General features: G+C 32.9%; 1 protein-coding gene across 1 annotated transcript; it reads left to right on the forward strand.

The window, feature by feature from the left end:
- On the forward strand, nucleotides 1–26,033 carry LOC128235653 (calcitonin gene-related peptide type 1 receptor-like). The gene is made up of 10 exons (XM_052950461.1): nucleotides 1–746; nucleotides 10,872–10,969; nucleotides 11,466–11,557; nucleotides 20,529–20,679; nucleotides 23,015–23,165; nucleotides 23,379–23,445; nucleotides 23,917–23,983; nucleotides 24,168–24,250; nucleotides 24,847–24,982; nucleotides 25,398–26,033. The coding sequence occupies exons 1-10, from the start codon at nucleotides 287–289 to the stop codon at nucleotides 25,677–25,679; spliced, it is 1,587 nt and encodes a 528-aa protein (XP_052806421.1). The 5' UTR covers nucleotides 1–286; the 3' UTR covers nucleotides 25,680–26,033.
- Nucleotides 26,034–26,559: the final 526 nt, after the last annotated feature.

Below are 26,559 nucleotides of genomic sequence, written 5' to 3' on the forward strand. Positions count from 1 at the left end.
TTTAACATTGGATTATATCCTTTCGATAGTGAAGCTTTAGAAATTGTATCTAAATCAACAAACATGAATCGGCTTAAACAAATAGATGTAAGTTTTTAAGCGTTTCATCGCTAGTTTAAATGAAAACAAAACACGGGTTATTCAAACAAGATTATTCTTAAAGAACATTTTAAATAAATATTATATTTATTTTGTGGACCTGTACTCCCCTGTTAGAAAAGGAATTAAAGTGATGGAGTGAACTTTCAAAAGGAAAAAATAATTTTTTAGATTCTGTTGATAGAGAATGGAGTTAGAGTATACAGACGGAATTTGCAGGGACAGGCTTTTTGAGCTACCAGTGAATATATTTAATGTGTTCTCATGTTCCATGTGTTATAAATATCTTTTTCACACGGGAAATAAATTAACTCCTCAAATTGAAAAACCGTGGGTGCTTGTTCCAGCAGAAAATGCGCGGACACATTACTCCGAAAACTTTTCCGTCTTAGCTGACGTAAAAGATGCCAATTATCGTGATGTCATATGCAATTCTCTTAACGATGAAGAATGCACGCGCTGGGTGGACTGTTGCCAGGCAGCAATAGGATGCTGTCAAAAACAGTTAAGCACCCCGCTGATTAACTTCACAACCGGTGAGTTCTGTCCACGCACGTGGGACGGGTACAGTTGCTTTGACGACGTCCTGCCCTCTACTCGAGTACAGCAGTCCTGTCCAAGCTACATAGAGCATGGATCCACTTCCGGTAAGCTTTTGTTGATTTCTGTTTCTTTTGCTGACAAACTAGTTATTAAAATGTTCTAACCCTAACAGTACCTTCAAATAAATGTTTTTCGAAAAATGCGCTAAACAATGGTTTTCATAGCATTACATATTCGTTATTATTACTTTCAAGTATTTAACACTTAACTTCATCGAGGAATTTTTATGTCGATTATGTATTCGCAATCAAAACATTTAAATTAGCGTATAAAGTTTCTATACCTTGAATGTTTTACCAATATTATATTAACAGTTACAGTTACTGCTATTTGTTCTGCTATTGGAACTTCTCAAAGAGTTCCCTTTGGAATAATCTTACTAAGTGTTAATGAGCACACAATGGTTTGCTTTAATATTGATGTTAATATGTTAAACAGATAGCAGATGCTAGCGGACTTCAAGTTCGAAATTAAGGGTCTTCAAATGCTTATCAATCATTAAAACAATGTCATCAAACCTTTAATTTTATTCAAATCGCTTAACGACAGTTTCAGTTATGCTTTAAATTAACTTTATTATACATTATTAACAAAATTAGCATCAATGATACATATTTACACCTCAACTTCCATTTCTTAAATGAACTGCCTTTCGGCAACTGCGTTCATCAATCGATGAACGCAACATCTTCGGATATGTTCGGATCGCAATTCGTTGCATAACAATATACATGAAAACTATTGATCTTGTTATTGTTCGTATTGTGTCAGCAGGTCCCGTTAAATATAAATCAACATTTTAGAAAGTGCTTAGTTGTTATATTTTTAACGTTTTGTTGCCAAAAGTGTTTCAAGTTTACATTTAAAAGTGATTTAAAGTGGTTGATCATTTCATGCGTTATTGTGACGTCATTTGAAAAAAAATGTTTCCGTTAACAGTCGAGTCGTCCTATTTACAGAATGGGTAAAAAAGGATTACTGAAAGGTAATCCGAAATGAAATGAAGCATTTTTTAACGTTTCTTGAATACAATAATGAACCATTGGTGTAAATATAAGGAATGAATTGCGGGGTTGATGTCATTATCGGGGATATAAACGCAATTGGGCTGGTCAAAGTACTCATGAAGTCCACACACTTAGACCAGCCCATTTGCGTTCATACCCCGATAATGACATCAACCCCGCAATTCATTCCTTAAAACAATGTTTGAATAAAATTTAGAAACAGATTTCATTAAAATTTTAACCTAAACGATTCACTAAAGTTTAAACAATTTGCGATATAAATGTCAACTTAACACTCTTTTGACCTGACCTAATAAACCTCAACCACTGATAATTATCAGGCGGTCCAACTTGACCGCTGGCTACAGTGTCCGTATCATTAAATGTTTAAATATTCGATAAAACAAATAAACTGCATTCATATTTGTGTCTGGTCAGAAGCGGTTGAATGTGTTTGGGTTTAAGCTTCTGTCGGTATTTCGGGAAAAGTACACATACCCCTGAAATTTTAGCCGAATACCGGCTATGAAATTGGCAAATAAACCCAGGCTGTGTCAGATTACTTTCGACAATAGACCGATTAACAAATTTGAACGATGTTATTCAGGTCACGTATTTGAAACACTCTAACATCACTGCGATAAAATATTTTGATGTAACCGCTAATTGAAAAGGCATGCTTCCTAGATTCTAATTGACAAATCACTATTTTATTTAGATCTCGAAAACAATTTGCAGGAAGAAGGTTTTAGAATATATACTTTATATATAGGACCTGTAAAATCAGAAAAAAGTAATATTAATTTATCCATGTGTAATATTAGGCGCATTCACTTAGTGGCTTATCACTTACTTAGCTGATATCAATACGAGGTGTTCTTATATCAGTGTACTAACAAAGTAAACTACTTCTCCAATTAAAATATAACTCTGCCAGCAACCTTTTGCTTGTGAAAAAATTGCAACACCAATCTCTTGGACTACTTTTGTAAATGAGGATGTCTTCTTTGACTTTTGTGGATCAACAATAGGTTCAAATTGCAAGTTAGTGTTTGTTTTTCTCATGATGCAGAAATAATATCGTATTCGAATCAGAACTTCTATTTTATTCATTAAAGCGTTATATTCTAGTAGATGAATTGACAAACGAACAGCTTGTCATGGTCTATTCAGTTGAAATTCATCACAGCAACATGGGCATTATCATCATTTTTAGGAAAATCATATTAGCTGCATGTATTTTAGAAATATTTTAGTTCATTCCTGATGTCGAATTCACTTTACAGTAAATCAATCTTTACAACATCGTCCTGATGAATTGATTCCCACACGCCTCAAAGACCAGAATGTTTGTGGCAAAATTAACCAATATGTATCTAACAAATATATCTCGGATAGATTGCGGCGTAAGCAGTAAAGCAACTAGTAAAGTACTCTATCTATAGATATGATTAACATGTTAATGTATGCAAATACATCATGAAAGTGTTAAATGGTATTTATAATAAGGCAATGTCAACTAATTACATTACGGAATACGGTTACAATAACTTCAGATGTTGGTATTTTGACTACAAGTGTTTGTATTAATTGTTATCCGTGTTCGTCATTTATTCAAAATGATTTCCAATCCCTTATGTAAATTCCTAACTAGAGCTATCACTGAAGGTGATTAATACCCCCGAACGCTGCTTCTCATTATGATTTATCATTGTATGAAGTTTTCTGCTATTTCATCTAGTAGTTTTCAAGTTACTGTCCGGACAAAAGTTTGAAAAAAAACCACAGAAAAAGGCAATAACTCTGTAATTTGCTAAAATAATGTAGTGATTCATGTACATTGATCTCCTTCTCATTGTGCTGTACCATTGTTTAAAGTTTTATTACATCCCATCCGGTAGTTTTCAAGTTATGCTCCGGACAAGAAAAAAGTAACAAAGGGCAATTACTCTGTAATTGGCTGAAATAGAATTGCGGTTCCTGTACACTACACTTCCTCTCAGTATGATCTATCACTTTATGAAGATTTATTAAATTCCATCCAATAGTTTTCAAGTTATGCTCCGGACAAGGTAAATTGCAACAGACCGACCGACAAACCGACGGACGGACCGACGGACGGACCGACCGACCACAGGGTGACTCCAATATACCCCCTTCAAACTTCGTTTGTCGGGGGTATAAATATGATATGAATATATTACTTGTACATAATGATGTTCATATTGCACAGGGCCCGTTTTATTCAAAATTTAAGTTTCCATTTACCACATATTTCTTTTCAAATATCGAAAACATGTCAGCACTGAATATCATTTTTTGCAAAGCACTGCAATCCGGAATGTAAGACGTGCTAATAAAAGCGCCGAAAGCGTTAAAAGGCGCGACAAGTACAATCTAATCTAAAACATATTTTAAGTGACCCCAAACTGTATACGATAGGCGCTTGTCAATACCATGATTTCCTAAAACAATTAGCTAGTCTCCTTACCGTCAAGGATATACATATATGCATTTTGAAATATGAACATTGCTTTCATCCCAAGTTGCTTGTGTAAAGTTAAGTAAATGAAAACCCGTATCGGTTTAGGACGTTTTGACTAGGCCGGTGTACTTAAATCAACACATCTCCATTTATGCGTTATTATCTTTTATAGTTATCTATTCCCGGGTCCTCACCAAAAATGATTTACGATTCATCGGTTTGCTTTCATATTTACATTAACGTTGTAATCTTATGACTTTTGTAAACGAGGGGATCTTTTGGATCGCACAATTAAATCGCAAAGCACGATACGTTTTGTAACCCCGGCGCAATTTGTCTTTTAGCATGTCCTGTCAAAACGAAGATCTGAAGATACATGATTTCGATTTGCCTACAGGCTCAAATCTTAATTTTAATCTTATAAAATAAGCAACTCTTTAAATAAAAAAAATGGTTTTTATCGATATGTTTACACGTGAACCGATGCATGAAACAACTGTAAACTGTTTTAAATGAAGGAACTTTCCACCCTCCATCAACGAAAACATATATTTCGTTATTTCTTGAACTTTGCATTGAATAAAGAGGGAAAATACGTCTATTTCATGACGCAGTAATAAATTCTTTATCAAAGTTTATTAAGGAGAAGTTTATAAGGAAAACATGTTTTACATGGAATAGTTATAAAAAACATGTATCATTTTTAACGACTTTCGGTATGTTCGTGTATATGAAATACGTCTATTTTATTCTTTAAAAAAGCTCTTTTTAGATGATGATTAGTTGATGCAAGACTCTGGGTACTTGCTATGGGAAACCGTAAATGGCTACATGAATATTCAAAATATGCGTTTCTGTTGGTGAAAGAAATCCCCCTGTTATAGGTGCGGTCCAGACAAATGATTTCAGAATAAACATGTACGGAAAATATTCATATGAACATCCTCATTGCAGCATTTGAAAAAAAAATCCAATTTGTTCATTAGACATGTGATATGTTATTATTCAAAAGAAACTTATAATAGTTCGACTGTTTGTTGACCTAATGTGTTTTATATGAAACAAATAATTGAAAGACTTAAATGAACAACAGGTAAGTTTCATGTTTTACCAATCAACCGCATGAATCTGCTGGTCTCTGTACGGACGTCAATCTATGTATGGACGTAAATTGATATATATACAATCGGCTAGTGGTATGTCAATTATTGAGCCTGAACACTTATGAAGCCAAACAAAAGTACATTACTTTACGACACAGTTTTTAAACAATTTGATGTTCAACATAAGAGCAGAAACATGATGTTTGGGTGTGTTTCATTCAAGTGTTGTCAAGTTGTATATCATCGTTTATTTTTTCAATTTTCCTTCTGGTTTGTGATGATATTTGGTCTTAGCACCCCAAAAACAACTTCTAAACAAACAATTTTAGGTTTGTAAAATTGTTCGAGTCGTAGTTAAAGTCAATGTTTGATCGATATTTAATCCTCATCTTTATGAGTATACAAACTAGCTGAATAATCCAATAGACTCGCTCTCCAGTGAACTTGTATTCATTGACAGTTTCAAGACGGTAATACCATCATTCATTGGTAAAGCCATTTTGATGGTATGTTTGTGGTGTTCGTATTAATGTCTGTAGTTGTTATACGTCTGTGTATCTATGTCATTAAATTTTGCTTTGTGCCTCTCAACATGGGTATTTTACTGCTAGTTTGCTAATTGTTTCTTTTTGTTAATGAAATATAACTAAATTATATTCTTAGTGTCATAATGTATATCGAATGACATGGAGAGTTTAAAACAATATATGTTTATTTTTTCAAATATTGTTTTTCATTCAAATTGGTTATCAAGTTTGAAACTTTAAACTATGCATTCAGTTACAGGAATAGCCACTTGATATAGTAAAGATTCATTGGAGAAAAGCCAATTTTAATTAGCAATCTCAACAACGTCATTTGACTCAGAAATAACAGAAAGACGCAGGTAGATGGCCAGCGAAAGGTTGTCCTTTCACTGCATAATGAAATTGAACTGTTATTGCGTGTGTCTGTAGCAAAATGTCTTACAACTGACCAAAAAGGTATATTTGTGTTAGTAGATAAGAGTACATGAGGCAGTATTAAATATTGTTTGATAAGAATCAACATACAACCGAATTCGGAGTGTGTGTATAAACTGTGAGAAAGGTTTATTCATGTTACATACACTTTCCTTTAAGGTTTATTCCTTAGTGTTTAATAGAACAATTTTGCCCGTTGCATAATTTGTGTTTGTATGTATTAAGAACAAATTCATCTTTCAAAAGAGTATTTAATTTTTGAGATGTATTTGATAAAAGTACGCCATCCAAGGCTGTCGGAGATCGTTCCATTTATTTTAAATAAGTATATAGTGATACACTATACGCCTGTTCTTAGTAAACATTTTTGGATGAAATAAGTAACTATATGCTTTAAAAAATAATTTAAACGAGGTAAACTTATCATGCAGCTATCGACCTTTCTAAAACAATATCACAAAAACAATATTTGAAACAAAAGGGGTAATAACTCTGTAAATTTAATTACAGATCAAATATACATATAAATGTATATACTTTTTTTTTAAATTCAAACCATCATTTTTCCATTCATTATCAAGTACTATCCTCTTAAAAGCACAATTTTCGTGTTATATGATTAAATTAAAGCTGAGCTGAACCATAGATGAAATTAGCTCTAACATCTATATTTTCTGTTTTTATTTAGTGGTTTCATTTCATTCGTAGGTCAATGCACTGATCAACAGCATATGCATTATTTAACATCGTTTTTATATTATAAATAAGATTTTTGATATTTGAATGTATATTGTGTACAATGTTTGGGAAAAGTTGTGTTGAAAAGACTCTAAGGATACAGAAAAATATGAAATACATTGTTTTGATAAAGCCAACAACGGGGAACCAGGACCGAACAGTTAACTCGACATTTGATATGACATTTACTGTACAAAGAATGCTTCAGGTCTTATCACAGCTTTTTATTAGCCACATATGACATCGTATGAGCTTTTGATTACGCAATGTTCTCAATTAAATGGCATTTTATTTCTCCTATTGAACATAAAACGTCAAGAAAGAATTGGATAGAATTTAGTAGTTGTTTTAACATGTAGTGGAACATAGTTCAATCGAACTTGCAGGCGATAAATGACCACTAACGTGCATGTTGTTTAGGTTTGATCTACTTCTTTCACTAGAGTCAGGTCTGTATTTCCCTATATGAAGCATTTACCTTAAAACCCCAATATGATATACCTGTTAGCTGTAATCGCCTTATCAACATGCGTTGAATAGATGTATGCGTTGCAAAAGGTCAAACGGGTAATACAATTATTTTATGATTGATGCTTATGGCTTTAGTACGTATAAGTATAACCTTCAAATATGTCACAAGGACCGGTAATAAGACATTTTTATTTTACCTCATGTGATTTTGGCGTTGTAAAAAATATATATAGTTATGATTGTATGTTCGGTTATCGACAATAATGTTAACATAACTATATGTGTAGACTGCATGCGATGGTTTTCCATGAGGCTTAATTAAAATAATGGTCTAAATGCGGATGCAGAATTTTAATCATATCAAAATATTAATAAAAGAATAAAACCCGTTGACTTCAAATAATTCGGTTTGATATTGTATTTATAATGAATTTTGCCTCATTTTATAATTAACAAAATAAAAGTATTGTGACCCGAATAATTGAAATTGCAATTAATATGTTGATGTTAATATCGATAACACCAACTAAGAAAATGATCACCCTAAAAACATATTAATTGCAATTTCAATTATTTATGGAAGACAGTATAGAATAAGGCAAGGATCTGAAGACTTCAAAGTTGTTATTTTTTCAATTATTTTATGTAGTTCTTCTAGAAGTTGTTCAATATTCTGCATCTCTTACGCAAATTGAATAAATGCATCGCACCAATTCAACTATAACTTATTACCTATAAGACCAATATCTGATTACACTCTGGCCGACTAGACTATATTAGTTAACAATCCCTTGGAGATATCTCTTCACGAGACAAAACCATATTTCTCTTTTCTGTCGTTTACATATTTTATTGTTTCCGCATCCATTTTTATTCTTACAAAAACGACAATTAACATGGACGTAATTTATTGCAACAATAAAACATTATTCCAATAATTCGTTTTCTACGGATGTCTGATATGAAATGTATACAATGTCCTCAAACTCAATGTTCCAACTCTACCGGACTTCCACGTGTGACCAATTCAAACACGTTGCTTTAAATTATTTTTGTTTGAAATTTTGAATATGTATTTATAGGCTCAATGATGCTTCAAGTGCATGAATTACATTTCTCGTGCTATCATACATGCCAAAACACGTACCAGGGTGACGTAGTGCACAAAGCGTAGCCTATACGTGCACGTACCCGTACATGTATAGTTTCACAACCTTTCTAGTGATCATTTGTAAACAATGCACCTTAATGCAATACTTTCCGTTGTATGAATTCATTCATTTTCAGTCTGTATCTGGTCGTTGAATATATGAAGTTAATGAGTTTATAAAACATGTTGACTTTGCCATTTTTAAATTAGTGTTTGGCCTCGTTTCAGGTTGGATATCCTTTAACTAGTTTATAACACGAGTCAGATCCTGTTTGACTAACCGTCGATATTATAATCATGTATCGATAAATATATGTTGATGAATGTGGGGAATGTCTGTGTAGTTTAAACCTTGAATATTTCACGTTTGGTAGTTGCTTTGTGCCTTAAAACAGGGTAGTTATTTACTTGTTGGCTACCGAGGCTGTCCCTGTATTTACATTGTATTTTGATTGCACGACTATCAGATGTAAACCATTCCAGGACATTTTCAAAATACAATCAATAAGCGCAAACTTAACCCAAAGAATGAACATGAGTGATGTTTGTCTGTAATGATAAGTCCAAACAGTTTATTATACAAGTATTCTGTATCATAAGATCATACGTAATTACAGCGTGGACAATGATAATGGCGACTTTTAAAGCCACTTTACAGCAAATAATCCCAATTGTAGTTAAAGAATAATTGTATTATTTTATCAAAACATCTCTCTAGTTTATTGTGTGGACTTTAAAAGCACGCCCTGGAACCAGTATATTAAGTGTTCCGACAAACAATACTTTGACTGTATAATAACAATTTCAATGCTTATGGCATTATACTTTAGATGAACTTCAAAGCATATTGATATGTTTATGAACGCAGAAACTGGCCATTGACATCAATTATTGTTAAACAGTTAACCAAATTCAGTTGCCGGTAAAAATGCCTGAAGCTTTGACACACAATCCTCTACTATGAGAATTGTGTTTTTGTTTGTGTTTAAATGTTAACTGCATCAATACCTTTTTTGAAATTAGTTTTTGATATATGACGTTGATAATGCAATCATACCAATACGCAAATAACTCTAACTATATTACCCGTACTCAAAGTATAGATATGTACAAATGATCAATCCATTTTTAGACAAAATCTAAATAAAATTTAAACGTCACTCTTCTGATTTAAAACAGAAGACGTATATGCCATAGCGCATAAATGGACAGAAATGTTACCTTGATTTAAATGATCACTTGTTAATATATCGTGATTTGATATTAAATTATGAACTATAGTTTGAATGATCGGATTTTATTCAATGATATCATTTTCATGCTTAGGGGTCAATGTGTTGCTTCAACGAGTTACTGTAGGGAATAGGTTGCATCGATCAATTCGTCAGCTAGTGTCTAATTATGTCGAAACTAATGGACTAAATTAGTAGTCATCTTTGTCCTAATAACATTCTTAGACATCGACTGAATATTACGCAACAAGATAATTCAATATATTTACTTCGGTGACATTCAGATAATGCTATGGTACATGATGTACATACAATAAACAGTCATGTATGCTAGAATGTATCAGTGCCACATGTTGTTTCAAGACAATCAAGAAAAAGGCTATGCTATATCAATATGCCATGATAAAAACAACAACATTATTTAAGTCGTCAATTTGTTTTAATGCAACGCTTGAATCTTTTGAATCTTTTGATGCATATTTAGTTTGTCTACATCTACGTTGTTTTGTTTCAATATAAACCTTGGTTGTATAATTAAGGACAAATGGTTTAGAAAGGATTTTACGATTTTGACAATACTCATTAGGAACCCCGTTCACTTACAAACATAAATGAGGCACAACTATCACAACAATCACTTTAACTGTCCTTAAACAACCGGGGCATTGTCTCTGTAGGAAGACGCACTTTTAACACTGTCACAGAAATGGCAATTTTATTGCGTGACCTAATACGCCTAGAATTCATGCTTAACAATACTAACCATTTCGAAATGGAACATATTAAGTCCGGGAGGCAGTGACAACATTTACTTGACACTATAGATACAACGGGCAAAACTTTTTCTTAAAGTGTATCCAAGTCATGGCTCGTGTAAATAATCTTCTACAACGTTGTATTTAGGGTCATTCCGATAGACCGAGTTATATGAATGCGAAGGGGAGATATACAAACTGCACTGATACTTATTCTGAATCCTTTATATAAAGCTAAAAAAGGCTCAATATATGGTATGTTTCAGCCTACGCGTACAAAGACTGTACAGAAAATGGTACATGGTGGGTGAACCCGGTTACTGGCTCGGAATGGACAAACTACACAACATGTGTACCGAAACAGGTATTGATCAGTTAGTTTAAGATAGGTGCTTAAGTAAACAATCCTTAAGGCTGATATAAGCAAGTCCGAATCCGTTTCCTACATGGTACTGGTGAGCATTGATTTAACATTTTTCGATTTTTATGCAAATATTATTCAAAATGGTTTAGCCTCTCGTTTAAAAAAATGAAATTTGAAATTCGCAACAATCTATTTGAGTCGAGCATGCACAAAATTAAATCATCAAAGAAGCTAACATTTGTGTGTAGAAATGTTTTTAAGTACTTATTAATGAAAATACAATATAATCTTCTGTAAACTATGTTAGCTAAAGTAACCAAAGGTGAAAAACAGAAAAAAATATATATTTGTGCTTCTGATTGACTCTGAAGCTTTGATTAAAATTTTTATATGGAGGATTTCATTGAGCTGATTTTCTCCCTCAAGGACAGCAAAATATTACATTTAGGGACCATTTACTGAATTGAAGCTTGAATATATAAATACATTTTTACAGGACTTCCATACGGTGGTTTATGTGGGGCTGGCGTGTAACATACTCAGTCTCCTTCTTCTGATACCCGCATGTTCCATCTTCCTTGGCATCAGGTATATTAACATCCAAAGCAGTTGATGGTGTATGTTGCACTAGCATGCAAATTCTCAGATTGCTGCGTTTTCCTTCATGCATTTTGATGAAATATGGGGTTTTAACAGTGAAACAACAACAGTGAAAATATCAATTTGATATTTTCACTGCAAATAAAGAAGTGAAAATATCAACTTTCAGAACTACTTTTAAATTCCTTTGTAGTTACTTCCCTGAATCAAACAGAACACTTCACTTTGAACCAGTCAATAATGGCAAAAAATGTTTAATATTTAAAGAAATGTTTTATAAATTTAAATAAATATATATTTGGAAATTAACAAGTTACAGTTTATTACCGGTTATCCCGTTTTTCAGAACCAGACAGTTCGAACATTTGCTTTCATACAAAACAAATTACAGACGAAAACAACTGTTCGAACATAAATATAAGTTTATATCATCGTTCAAATGTATTTTAAACTCTTTGCCTTTGTAATTCGTCAAATAAGCTTCTCGGAAAATTTACACATTAATTTACAGATAATCCGTAACTTTTTACCCCACCCACGCCTCAAAATTTGTCAACAAACTATCGTGGCACTCACTCTTTACCCGGAAAACAAACCTGTTTTCAAGCGAAACAGACTGGTCTCTGACAGTAAGATGACTGCATATTCATTTATTATGAAAAACTTGCAGTCTTAAACTAAGAAAAATGTTTATAATACAATGGCCCGATTGTTCAGAAAGTCGCTAAAAATTAGCGAATCGTCAAATTAACAATCGCTACATTTTTTATGTATCGCTTGCTAACAAATTGTTAAAATTCCGATTGTTCAGACTATTGTTATCGCTATCGCTAACTAATAATCGTTAAACTATTTAACGATATCGCTAGGAAGTTTAGCGATATCGCTAAATTTTAAGCGACAAATGTATAATGGGGTTGACCCATAATGCATTTGCTTTTTCCCACAATGCATTTAAATGCATAAAGTATTACCCACAATGCATTGAAAAAAACATAATGGCTGCCCAAGCAGACAACACTTTGTCATTGTCAGAAAAAAATAAGAAAAGAGGTTGCAACTTTAGTGCATATGAGAGGGAAATTCTCATAACTGAATATGAAAAAGTAAAGGACAAATTAAATAACGCAAAGGTATCACAAGATGCGAAACAAAAGATGTGGGATTGTATTGGAAGTGCTGTTTCACTTGCTGGAGTTGGGATAAGAACAGGAAAAGATGTGAGAAACAAATTTCACAAATTGAACCGGGTTGCAAAGGCAACAAAAATGCAACAAAGAAAGCATTTGAAGGGAACAGGGGGTGGACCACCATCTGAAAAACCGCCCGAGGAGGTGCTCCGCCTTATTAACATCAATAAGGCAGACCCAGGCTTCAGTGGGATTCCTGGTGGGCTAGAAACCACAATTGCAGCAGAGAAGGGTATAAGACTTCTTAATTCATTGTTTATTTATAGATTTAATCATCAAGTACTACTTAATTCATTAAGTATCATGTTTATTTACAGATATATTTCTACACTATCAAATGCTTATTAAAATATTTCCGTCTGCTAAAAAGATACACAAATGAACTCGACATGTTCTAAAAATAGAAAATGGAATTCCTACCTCCATTTTGTTTCCATGTGGAGTGTGAATATGACAAATCCTTGAATAATGAAAAGATGTCATGATAATTTACCATAGTCAATTGTCCATGACATAAGTTCATACCTTTGCAAATACATGCTACGTGTCGCAGCTTCAAATATTATCCAGTAAAGCGATTTTTTCTTCCAGCGCTTGCCAACTTCTGTCATGATTCATGTGCCACTTGATTGTAGAATGGTTTAACCGGTTTATGTTATTAAAATTCGAATGTCACAAACTTTTAACACGATGAAATAATCATTTAATCACAAACAGTTGTAAACAAATAAATGTGATACATGTTAAATGTATCTTTTGCAAGCATTTATATCATTTTGTTTAGATCTATTAATTCCATCTATTATTTATTTAAAATTATAATCAAGCAATTCTATATTTCATGACAGTGCCTTCCCTTGATATTTGAGGCCCTGACATGGGGTCACCATAACCCATTGTATAAATAAAATCCAAATTTTGAGACGGTTATTAGTATTGAACTGCTTCGATACAGCACATTAGATGCAATGGATTTTATTTTATCCTTTCAATTTAACTTTGTTTCATCTATCATCGATGTAACTTTAAAAAATAAACATAACATATATTTTCAGAATTAAAGGTCGATGAGCTGCCAAATGGTGATGTGGTTATTCAAGTCATACCAGAATCAGATGTATGTTTATTTTATTCAATTGTAAATTATCATGTTGATATAATGTATACATTTATGAATTAAATACCTTAATTTTTAGCAATTAAAATTGAATTATATATCAACAATTGATCATTAAAGAGTGAACATGTAATCACACCCTATTCTTAAATAGTACACTTCGATGTATGCTTTATACATTTACAGTCAGAAGCAGAGAGACGTGCAGTGTTCGATTTGGACGTAAGAAATTAAAATTATTTTCTAGGCTGTATTAAAAATGTTAATGGATTTAGAGGCTGAAGGAGGAAACAAATTCTGAAATAAAATATATAATTAAATGGGTGTTATTTAGGGTTATAACTTACTGTCAAACTCAGCTGCAAAAAATATATATTTTATTACATTGAAAGTAAGGTACACACATACGAAGCCAAAATCATGACTTGTAAAACAAAACAATAATTCTATCCAATGTGTATTAATTCTATATCTTAATTTGCTTTCTCATATCAGACGATAGAATTAGACAGAGGAAGCCAGTCCACCGGCAAGGAATTCCAAAGTAGAATGCAATCCTCGAGTAATCAGCAAGTGAAAAAAATGAAGTAAGCAATTTTATACATATAAGGAATTGTTAACTTTAAAATGGAATACTAACTTATTTGAACTCTGAAATGAAATATGTAGCTGTATATTTATGCAACAAGACGTGAATAGACATAATAACATTGTATTTATCGCATTGAATGTTTTCGTCTAGGTATGAAGATCATACTACCGTCAATATCCTTGGTTTCAAATATAAGCTGAATAAGCAATAGATGGGCAACGCTGCAAATGTTGTTTTATTTAGTTATTAGATACAATAATTTTAAATTTTAATTAATGTTTTTTTTTCATTAACATGTTATCCTTGCAGAACATCTCTGCAGGAAAAGGTGCAGACAGCTCAACTGGAATGGTTCGAAGGACAAAATAAAAAAGTTGAGCTGGAGATGGAGCTTTTGAGGGAAAAGATCGCAACGTCTAGGGAGAAAAGGAAGCTGTTTAAAGCTTTGCAGATAGAGTTGAAGGGGAAGGATGACATGGACATAATTCCATTAGTTTGTGACGAATAGGGTAAGTGGATCAGTTAACAGAAATGCATAGAACACGTAACATAAACTTTACTTTGTTACATCAAAACAACAACATAGCACCAGCTGCATGCTTCCTTCCAATAGGAAATGTTCCTATCCAAAATAGGCCTGCGCAATATGGTCACGGATGGCAAATCCATTTTCACCACCAACATAGGGTATAAGTGGAAGTTCATCCACATCGCCGTCATCCACGTCACGTTCACCAAACAACATGGCAATGTTATGCAATACTGCGCAAGCGACAATCTCTCTACATGCTTGAGCGGGTGTCTTCCTTACCTTGAGTATAGTATATAAAACAAATTGAATAACTTAACATATATAGGCAAAGCTTCGAGCTTATTTATATATCCTTTTTTATATCCTTTTTTTAAGATATATAGCATTATTACATAACCTATATTAATCTATCAAACAGACCTTCTTGCACATGACGGAGAATCTTCTCTTCCATCTACCAAATGTTCTTTCTATAACAACCCTCGAACGGCAGTGGGCTCTGTTGAATCTGGTTTTCACCGGTGTATCAGAGACTGTACGGCGTCAACATGTAACGCGAACAAGCATATCTTAAAAAAGACGAGACAGAGAAATACTTTAATCTTGTGGCTGTTAATAATGTTATAATTTGTTGTTTCAGATTGGACCATAGCAGATAAGAAACAGGGGGAGATCATCAGTTCTGAAAATAATACTGTGTTAAAAAGATGACACTATTCATTCTGAGTATTAATAATGTTTTAATTGATCTCATATGATAAACATATTGAATTCAAAGGTTTGAAATATACATTATAACAGTGTGATATACTGTTGTAATAATAATTAGATTCAATTTTTTTTATCTTTCAAATGTTTGTGTATATTGTGTGTTGCCCAAAAGTTTTAATGTGGACCTACCCTCTGTCAGCAAGTAGAACACCATCTTCAAGTGTATGAATATTTTCCTCCAGAAAGTCCTGTAGCGAAGACGCTCGAAAAACAAAACTGTCATGCGCAGAGCCCGGCCATTCTGCATTTATGAAAGTAAATCTTCCTGAAAATAAGGTTAATTCACTGACCTTTATCAACAGACGATTGATTATGGGATCATAAGGTCAAATGACCAAGTTAATTGTTATCTTTTAAAAAAGGATTTCACCTTGATAAACATAAGACCCAGCTCATCCTACATCTTCAAATATAAATTCAAATACTGATGTTAATACACAAAACATGATTTTGAGGTCAGTGTCCTTCTGACCAAATCACTAAATGATATTAATCCTTTCCAATAGGCGAAAATTCAGATTCAGACTTTTACTTTTCAAAATCGGGCGGAATACTCAGTTAATACGCATTACACACGATAGTTTATGATAAACACATACGTGAACAATTAAAACAGGATTCACCTGAATAATGTATTGCAATATTATGTACCTTTATTATCACAAACTGCCATTACATTTATGGATGCCCTTCCCTTCCTGTTAATGAACGGCCTTTCTTCTGTTGGGCCTGGCTTCGTAATTTCAACATGTGATCCTTCAATGGCACCTGTTGTCGAAACACATTTTATTACAAATGAGCATAATTAATATAAATTGATCACTATGAAACGGAATGGAAATTCTTTAATCCATCTACAAATATTTGTTTTTAAGATTAATGATAAATTTAACAACAGCTTTAAAAAAAATGAATTGAACCAAAATTAATGCAACATATGAACGTATCAGTGATAATGTGATGTTGGTTACACTCATAATTTTTATATTTTTTAATACATATGGATGATTTCGCACCAATCACATTTGGAATCCCAGCTACATCCGCAAACCCTGCCATAATGTTGCGACGGGTGTCCATTCTAGTCGGCCAACGTATAAAGCGATCTTTCATCTCTACAAGACCTTCTGTTACATGTTTTACCACGCGACAAACTGTCGCCTTGTCGCGCCCCATGGTGTACCCTACCACATCGAAAAATGCCCCAGTGGCATAATAACGTAGAGCAATGCAAACCTGAGGGTAAGAAAACATACGTATGTTTTCACGTAAGTTTTTGTTTCATTGATAATACATTTATGTTTTCTACGAATTTATTATACAGTTCTCAATATTACTAACTGTACTATTATTTAAATAATTATAACGCTCCTTAGCTTTACTTTTTGTTCATTTCTTGAGATTCTGTTTTCCACCGATGTTTGTATTGAGAATATTTGAAGACGGGCCTCTCTTAAACACTACGAAACCGGTTTAGCAATAAAAAAAATAATCAATGCTATCATAAAATTGGATACAGAAATAAAAACACCAGGAAAACCGTGTATACATTTGTGGATTACACTCAAATTGCAAGACACATAAGGTACTTTACGATTTGATTCAATGCATTAATTAATCATTGTTTGAATCTTATCGTAGATAACTTGTATCTACCTGTAGATGACACAAACCTACTATTCAATTTCAACAGTGGAAGGTAAATTTTGCTTTGTCATTCTGGCATAAGTAGAAAATTAACAATTAATATCACGGGTCTATTAACTGATTAAAGGTCCATGTTAATATTAATGATTGAAAGGTATATATATACACATAAGTCCAATTATAATTCCTCTGATTAATTGTAATATTTACCCAAAATGAAAAAAAATGGTATAAATATTTACCTGCTCTGCGGGATCCATGGCACAACCTTTACCGGTAGGTCTACGGAGCCTTTCTTCAAGCTGGTCAGTTATAAATTGCAACCCTTCCTTACCAAATCTGTACTTTGCACGCAGTTCCTTGTCTGTGAGAGTTTTATATACAAAATTTGGCCGATAAACACGTTTTTTCCTGATGTTTACATTCTGAGCACCAATTATTGCGGCCATTTTGTTTGTCGTCGTTAACCGTCGCTAAATTTTTGATATCAGGGTAAGAGGTGATTTAAATTTGTTGTTAGTTTAACGAAAATGTTGACGATCGCTATTGCTAAAAACTTCTGAACAATCAAAAACAAATTAGCGAATATCCTAACGATCGCTATCTGTTTATCGCTAAATTTAACAACGATTTTCGTCGTTAACTATTTAGCGACTTTCTGAACAATCGGGCCAATGAGTATACAATGAGCATCCGCATTTGTTATGCTAGTACATTTGACCTTACAAATTTTCATTTATTAAATGGTGGCGTAGTAATTTGGTTATGTATTCATGCCCCACTTGAAATAAAGTGTTCGTGTTGTGTTTTTTTTTGGAGCATATGCGCACTTATAAAACTTCATTGTTTACTGTTCATAAAAGCTTTGCACTAAAAAAACAAGCGAATAATAAACTATAAGAAGGAATAGCAGAGACCTACTTCTCACCAAACCGGAAAGAGAAAAGTTGACAGCTATAATTTTGCGTGAGGGGCGCCTTACGGGTAGCGGCGTGAATAACACTCTTTTCAAAAAAGAGGGTAATTAAGAAATAAATTTAAAAAAACAAACTATTAATTCCGAAAATAAGCATAAAAGAAACACAAACTTTGTTTATTTCAGTGTAAGATCGTATTTAATTTCACTCGTGGAAATATGATTTTCTATGACACTCGTGAAATAAAATATGATCTTACACTGAAATAAACAAATACATTTATCCTCGATATCACCTTTATAAAGGCATGTTGCGAACATATGCAGGCAAATGTTCGACGAAATGTTAACTACCGTCATTGCATTAATTGTGTATTATATAAATTAAACATTCGGCGTTCTTCCCCTGTGACATGTTTTACTGGTCGCTTGAATTGTTTATACCATACGTTTTTATATATTTTGTCTGTATGCTATATTTTGATTGGTAAATGTTCGAGTGATTGTCTCCACTGTGCAGTAAGAAATAATTCATGTGTGCGCAGTGTTTGTTGTACATGGTATTATAGACTTAAGTTTTGTTTTCCATTGGACTTGAATCTGCACTATTTAGTTTATTATATCTAATTTGGTATGATATTTCAGTTATAGTCTTTGTTTGTTAGAAAATTTCATTTAATAAGCCATACAGAAACAGTGAAAGATGAAATGCTGCTAGTCGTTTTGCAAACTGTTTGTCATATCGTTTCATTTACTATTCAAAGCGTCTTTACCTAGAAGGGAACCGTCACTGGATACATCCATCACAATGAAAGCGTATCAGATAGGTGTCTTTATATGATTGTATTGTACCTTGGATGAGTTCAATACAGTCGCTCTGGTTTCAAGCTATTATAATGCATGAAGTGTATGTGTATAGTGTTTCAGCATCGTGTGTTTTGTTCGTAGTGTCTCTCGTCCATTGGTGTTGTTTTTTCATCACAAAAGATACTCAAAGTGTTGTCTACTTAGCATGTCGCTGTAGTTTATTTATTCATTTGCAGGTCATTATGTTTCTGGTAGCTTAATATCAACTTATGTATAATTGATTTATTTTCCTCATCTTTAGAAGAAATATATCAACGAAGACTCCTTGGCATTTTCTTTCTAGGAACAAATCTCGTGCCCCAAATCAATCACCATTTCATAGTTGTGTGTATAATAGTCAGGGCCAGACTGATTTATGGCTGTGGTGTGCGAAATCAAATGTCATAGATCTCAGCATCGCCTTTCTTATTAGTATGTATAGTGTTCTTCATTACCCAACAGATTAGCCAGACATAAACAATAGTAATTAACAAAGGTATTCGGAATCCAAGCATTGATCTTAAGAGACAGTATCCATATTTAAAATTGTACATGCCATTCAAAAATCAGGGTTTAGAATAGAAGGGGTAAATGTTATTCGTGTGATAGTAATCGAACAATCTGACGGCAAACACAAACTGTATTTGGATATATCTCTAATGCTAAATTATAACCAAGAGGCTGACTTGATTATCGTTCGAATTTTCAACTAAATAACATTGTCAGACACTTCCGTATAAGCATAATACTATTTAAAATGATGGTTGCCTAATTCAGTCAATGTGGGAATCCACCTTCATATAGAAAGTTAGAATAGGTAATTCAGAAAAACTGATACAACATCTTAACCTGACATTTATGGTTAAATAGACAGATGGTAAAAAAATGGTTACTGGATATGATTGAGCCCTTATGTTATATTCTGGGGAAATTTTAACGACTGTTAAACCTGATTTTTCTGATAGATTGAGTAGTAAGATGATGCCATTTTATATATAGGTGTAGGGAATCATAATGCGTATGAAACGGTTGAAAACTAAACAAAAACGTATTAAGTAACATTTTTTGTTTATTCATTTAAAACATCCGACTGTCTGTCATAATCGAAACAATTGTATTGGTTTGAAAAATGTTCAAGTTGGTTTTTTATTGAAGTGTTGCACAATCTGTGTATGAGTGCGTTTAATATCGTTTTTTTTTTTTAAAAACAACACGTTTTCCGATATCCGTGTATATTGAAATAATATTACGTTTGGACTTGATAAATAGCAAGACAACAAAATACGCAAAATTATTTACTTGTATATTCCTCAACAAATAACCATCGTCAATCTCATTCTATTTGTAGACAGCTGAGGCTGCAAAAAAGAATCAAGCTACACATCTGTCTCTTCATATCCTTTATATTCGCTTCATTGGTAACGGTCACGTGGGATGTCGCTGTCTACCTGGATCGATTGCAGAACGAACGGGAAAATACTGTTATGCACCAAAATTCAGTAAGTTAGGTTGAGCTTAGTCTTTTCTGACCTACCATATATGTTTTCTTTAAAGTGACACTCTTACTCAAATTCAAAACATACACATGTGTAGCAAACAATTTAACAAAACCCTAGAGAACAACAAAATGTTTAATGTCAAAAGTTAAAGATAACTATTACACACTTTTAGGACCTAAGGATGCGTGCAATGAAAAATTTAAATATTTCGTTTTTTTTTCCTTTCCCAGAAGTCAGCAAATTTACTAAATACTTCATAAAATTGCCGATGTAATCTAGGAAATCCTTAGCTGTGAAATCATTTCATCGATATGTCTTCATTCTATACAAAAAAAAACAAACATATTTACAGCCACCCTTTTCGTCATGGTTGTTACAATAATGCAATTACAACTACATGGGAAAAATAAGTAGTCAAAGACAACCAAAATAAACCCTGTTTGGAAGCAAAATGCAACAATGAACTAAGGACATAAACGTAAAAAAGACATACACAAAAACAAACACACCACAAATACAGATCAAATTAGCTTTACCGATAAATGATTGGTTTACCGCCTTGGAACGGTCAGTTAAACACGAGTTCACTGGAGTACGCGTGTACTGGGGTTAAACTTTGTTTGTATCGCAATAACCTCAAACGTCTTCAAAGATAAATCAATTATTACAAAACAAACAATATAAGCCTCAACAGAGCCAGCATTAGAGACAGTGAAGAATGAAGTAAAAATAAATAGATTAACTGTTAAAATTATTTCAAGTATTCAACGACCGGATACAATCTACAACTGCAAACAAATGAAACAGGTCGGATCTATAGTACTAGCTCTTAAAGTGACTCGCTCTTGGTTTGTAAAATGCTTTTTTTAATTACAAAACAAAGTGTGGTAAATCATAATGAGTGTAAAAACAAATATACCAAAAGCTGGAACCCTACTAATACGTTGATATTTGCTCAATTATCGTCTTTGAAGACCACAAGTTTTGTTAGCGTTTAGAACGCGATTGAAAATTAATTAAGTCTCCGGTGTAGCGTGATTGGTTAATTGGCATTACCACGTGATGTTATCAATGTATTCTTAAAAGGTCAACATAATCAACACTTTCATTAGATTTCCGGTGGCAGTGTAGACTTGCCGACTTTTTTTCTATTTCATTCTTGACTTTGTTGGCGTGGGTTCGAACCCCGTTAAAACCAAAATATTTTTTTATGCTGTCACTGTTAATTTTTACTGCAGTTTCGATATCATAGAGTAAACTAATGATTAAATAAGTGTTTTCATATGCATTACCGGGAAAAATTTATTTGGAAAACATGAGCGAGTCACTTTAAAAGCAAAGATACAGTCATTCATAGACAACCTATAGAAATTCGTTTTGTTAAGCAGGGCTTACATTTGAATAAACCAGGAAGATATATACAAATATAGATTGTATATAAAATATATATTAACGTCGACTATTTTCGACATATAAAAAGAATATGAATAAAAAACATTAGATATTATGGTCACAAACATGTGTTTAAAGTTTGGTGAGGATTGGACAAACGGTTTTCAAGAATTAGATCGGAAACAATCTTCGGGACGTACGTACGTACAGACAGACAGACGTACGTACGGACAAGGGCAACCCTATATGCCGCCACTTTGTGGGGGCATAAAAACATTATTCAAGTCTTTTATATACGAGGCAGCATCTACTGCTAGTCAATTTAATGATATGAATATCTATGAAAAATCCACCGAATATCCTCATAAAAATATTGATAAAAGATAATATTGACATATGAATGACCGCACACTTTTTAATCACCAGAGAAATATTGTTTTCAGATTTGTTTTATTTTCATTTATTCTAAAATCCTCCAAACATAAACTCCTGTCTGTAGATAATGTATATTCATATACCAACAAAGTATCTGTGTTTATTATTTGATTCTTTATTGTCTTCTCGGCATCTTTATTACAGACTATTGAACCAGTTCTCACACACTTATTACATTCTTTAAAAAAAAACTGACTCAACTTTTCGGACATTAACACATGGAAATAACCAGTCGTACTATACATATTTAAAATTTGCAGAAGCTGCATTAGATTTGTCATTTGGAGCAGTATTCAATATGTCTCTTATCTTTAGAGATGCCTCATTGATCACATTTAGTATATCGGTCTTGATGTGTTTATTTATTTTAATTAATACACACATATTATACTCAAACATTTAAGTAAAATCTATTTTTTTCAATATTTAAGTAAGATATAAGTTTGTTTTAATAAGGCCGTTGGTGATAAATCGATTCTTCAGCGGTAGATGGTTTCCACTATTTTAGGCAGGCTGTAAGGTACTGTACATACTGACACGGTACGTTAGCACGGCAAACTTCTTTTGGATGTTTTGTGAAGGATTATATCTCCATCGCCTAATCGTTCACGCCTTCTCGCCGCCAAAGACGCTCATACCGTACTATCTGTTTGGTTGGGGTAAGCGGTAAACATATAGCATTCTTTTTCGCGTTGCCTTATACTATATTGTCCATACGGTTTAGCAATGTGTTCACATATGCTTTATGTTTCAACAAAAATGCAGGTCTAGTTGTTTTGAAATACAAGAAGTAAAGAAAAGAATCTATTTTTTATTGATAATGAAAACAAAAGTAGATACGTAGTAATATCGCGCCTGTCTTACTTCTACAGCTGGTGCCTGGATTCCATCTCTGATCTACTCCATCGTCAGAGCTACAAAACAGGAATATAATTCGAGGTAATGCTTTGAGAACAAATAATAATTCAAAGCGAGTAGTTTTTCTGTCCTTTTACGGCTAAAATCATTCAACATTTATCGTTGAACTAGTTCTATAAATCGTCTGTATTAGGGGCGGGATTCAATGCTAAGTTATTTTAATTAATTTACAATACATATTAATTCAATCGAGTAAGAACTATGTATCCTAAGTATTATGTATACAGTTCTATGCTGTACAATAACATGGACCAATGTATAATTCTTGAAATAACCGCAATGCCTACCTATGATTTAATTACATTTTTGTTTATGTGTGTGAGCGTGCGTCCGTGCGTGCGTGCGTGCGTGCGTGCGTGCGTGTGTGTGTGTGCCTTGTCAGTCTGTATATATTTTGACCCTAAATGCTTGCACTTCTACGCAGTATTTTAGTAGGTTTAAGGGCAACTATGTTTGGTCCTGAAGTCTTACAGTTACATAACAACTTTTCAGTTGCTGGGTACACAACATAGGTCCATATGAATGGTTACTCTACACACCAAATCTTTTTTGTATTGTGGTAAGTAAAATTAAAGAACAAATCATTAACAAGTAATACACAAAAACTCTCTATTTGTAGACCGTTATGTTTGTTGGCGTTCATGCCGCATTTGACTCCCACTCTATAATAATGACTGGATAAAACATGACTACTGCACTATTGTATTTACCATAAATTGAAAAATTCTTTATCTTTTTTTCAGGCAAATGTCCTATTCCTGGCTAATATACTGAAAATCTTATGCTCTAAATTGCAAATGCATCCAAATGAGCCGAGTAATTACAGGTAATAACAGTGCTTTTATTTTATAAATAAACGTATTTTAATAAGAAGCTTGGACGTACTTTTCATTTTTTAATTCTCATATAACTCGATGTCTATACTCTTCACTTTATGTGTCAGTGTTCTCTATAAAATATTGTAAATCAAACAGAAGAAAAGTCACTTGGTATCACTAGGCATTCATTTGAGAGCATACTTTGGTTTTATCCATTAAAGTGCGTTGCTTTCGTTAACACCAGTGCATAATCCCTGAAACTACTGTATTACATAGAACGCGATAGTACATGATGTTTCTATCAGCGATGTCTTTATATCGATATTTAGTTAAAGTACTAATAATTTTACGAAGCTACAGAAGGGTAACACTCTCAAATTTGATAGTTAATACAATATAATGGTGTATTATTATAATTATATGAAAGCGTATTGATTTTACATATGAATGTTCGGCTATGTTAACATATTGGATTAAGAATAAGTGTTTTATAAAGCATTATACAGAGATTATAACGTGAAAATAGTTTTTTTAAAAAGCTGTCAAATTGTGTTATATTTATACAAGTGCACACATTTTAATTGTTAAAGTGTTCTTCTTTCAGAAAGGCGTTAAAAGCAACGTTTGTGTTAGTGCCTTTGTTTGGTATCCAGCAGTTCCTTGTGATATACAGACCCCTGCCGGGAACAACGCTCTCTTTTACTTATGAGATACTGCAAAAGGTCATACAGAATACACAGGTACAAGTTCTTGTAACAAATAACTGCTATATATATGTACCTTTCTTTGATGAGCTTTGTGATCTGACAATTACACAATAACAATGGTATTACTTTGATTCCTGATTAAAGTACGTATGTAACTTCATTACATTAAAAGGTATGTAGACAAACAAATCAGTAATGTTTTTAGAACGAATCTAAAATCAGTGTTCAATACTTCTTGGGGTGGAATTCGCTATTATGTGGAGTTTGTTTGAAGAATAAAGAACAATATCATGAAAGTTCGTAAAAAAACTTTACAGTCATTATGTTTATTTTTGTAACAATCTATAATGCGACATTTTTGATATATCAAACGATTGGTATTTGTAGCAGTATTAAAACAATTAATGTTCTTATAAACATGTTTCAGTTTCATTTACTTTTATTACAGGGGGCGACCGTGGCATTCATTTTCTGCTTTTTCAACGGCGAGGTTTATACATACATGAGGAATTGTATAGGATCTCACATAAACATCGGCACGTCATCCAAACATCATAATCGTGATAACAGCATGTCTTCTGCAACACAAGTAACGTCATACACATCTTCTGCAAGACGAAACACGAAATGCAAGGACAATTTTGATAAAAGTTATATGCCACTCAGTACAAGTAGTACCACACAGGAGCTGACAACACCGACAAATGGTCACGTGACATTTTCTGTATGACGTCAAAACTGTTATAGCCGAAGCGATGTTAACTTATGACAAGTGTTCAAGAAATCATGGACAAAAAAAAGCGCATACGTGATTGTGTATTGTGCAGTTTAGATTACTTTAGAATATAACGTGAATTCACATGTGGAAAGTGTTGTTGTTTTCTTATCATTGTTAGTTTTTTAATCTTGTTCTTTCTCATCAAAGGATTAGTAAGATATGTTAATTATTACATTGAAAGGAGAGAGATGAAAGGGACCTCTGCAACTATCTTCTGGTCTCTTAAACCTTTTTCTCTTTCATTTCTCAAATTGTCATGCGTGTTCGCAGTCGTTGGTTAATGTCATAACTCACTTTCCTTGAAAATTGATAAGCAACACACTATTAATCAATGGGTTTTGTGTATCACGACAATCCTGACAGACTTTAGATTTTATTATTTTGACTAAACCAGGGTTCCAATAAGATATCTCTAGGTAATATCCCGTCGGAGATAATTGTGTTCAGTACGGGGAAAGTATGATTAATGGCTTTTCAAAGGCAATAATTTACAGGAATTATTTTAATTAGAATTTCACTGTTCTTTAAAAACATTATTTTCCAAATAATATAGTTTCATTGACTAGTGAATTAAGATAGAGCTTACATAGATTCAACGTAGAAATGGGAAGATGGAGTAGAACTCATTTTTAAAACAACCCCCTATGTTAAAAGGTACAAATCAAAGTATATAATATTTGTCTTTTATAATAAATCTGATTTCACTTTTCTTCCAGTTCAATGATTTTAGTCAAAGGCTAAAACTGTAGTCGAAAGTACAAGCAACAGTTGTATTGTGCAGGAAGAAACACGTAACAAATACATATATTCTTTTTCTTAGGTTTTTAAGTTT

Source organism: Mya arenaria, chromosome 1, assembly GCF_026914265.1.
Source record: "Mya arenaria isolate MELC-2E11 chromosome 1, ASM2691426v1".
Taxonomy (NCBI): Eukaryota; Metazoa; Mollusca; class Bivalvia; order Myida; family Myidae; genus Mya; species Mya arenaria.

Bases quoted from the DNA above. Each gene is read 5' to 3' on its own strand.
- LOC128235653 (XM_052950461.1), top strand. From the start codon at position 287: ATGGAGTTAGAGTATACAGACGGAATTTGCAGGGACAGGCTTTTTGAG. The intron at 11,558-20,528 runs GTATATTAACAT...TTCTATTTGTAG, and splicing joins TCCATCTTCCTTGGCATCAG to ACAGCTGAGGCTGCAAAAAA. The intron at 23,166-23,378 runs GTAAGCGGTAAA...TTACTTCTACAG, and splicing joins GTACTATCTGTTTGGTTGGG to CTGGTGCCTGGATTCCATCT.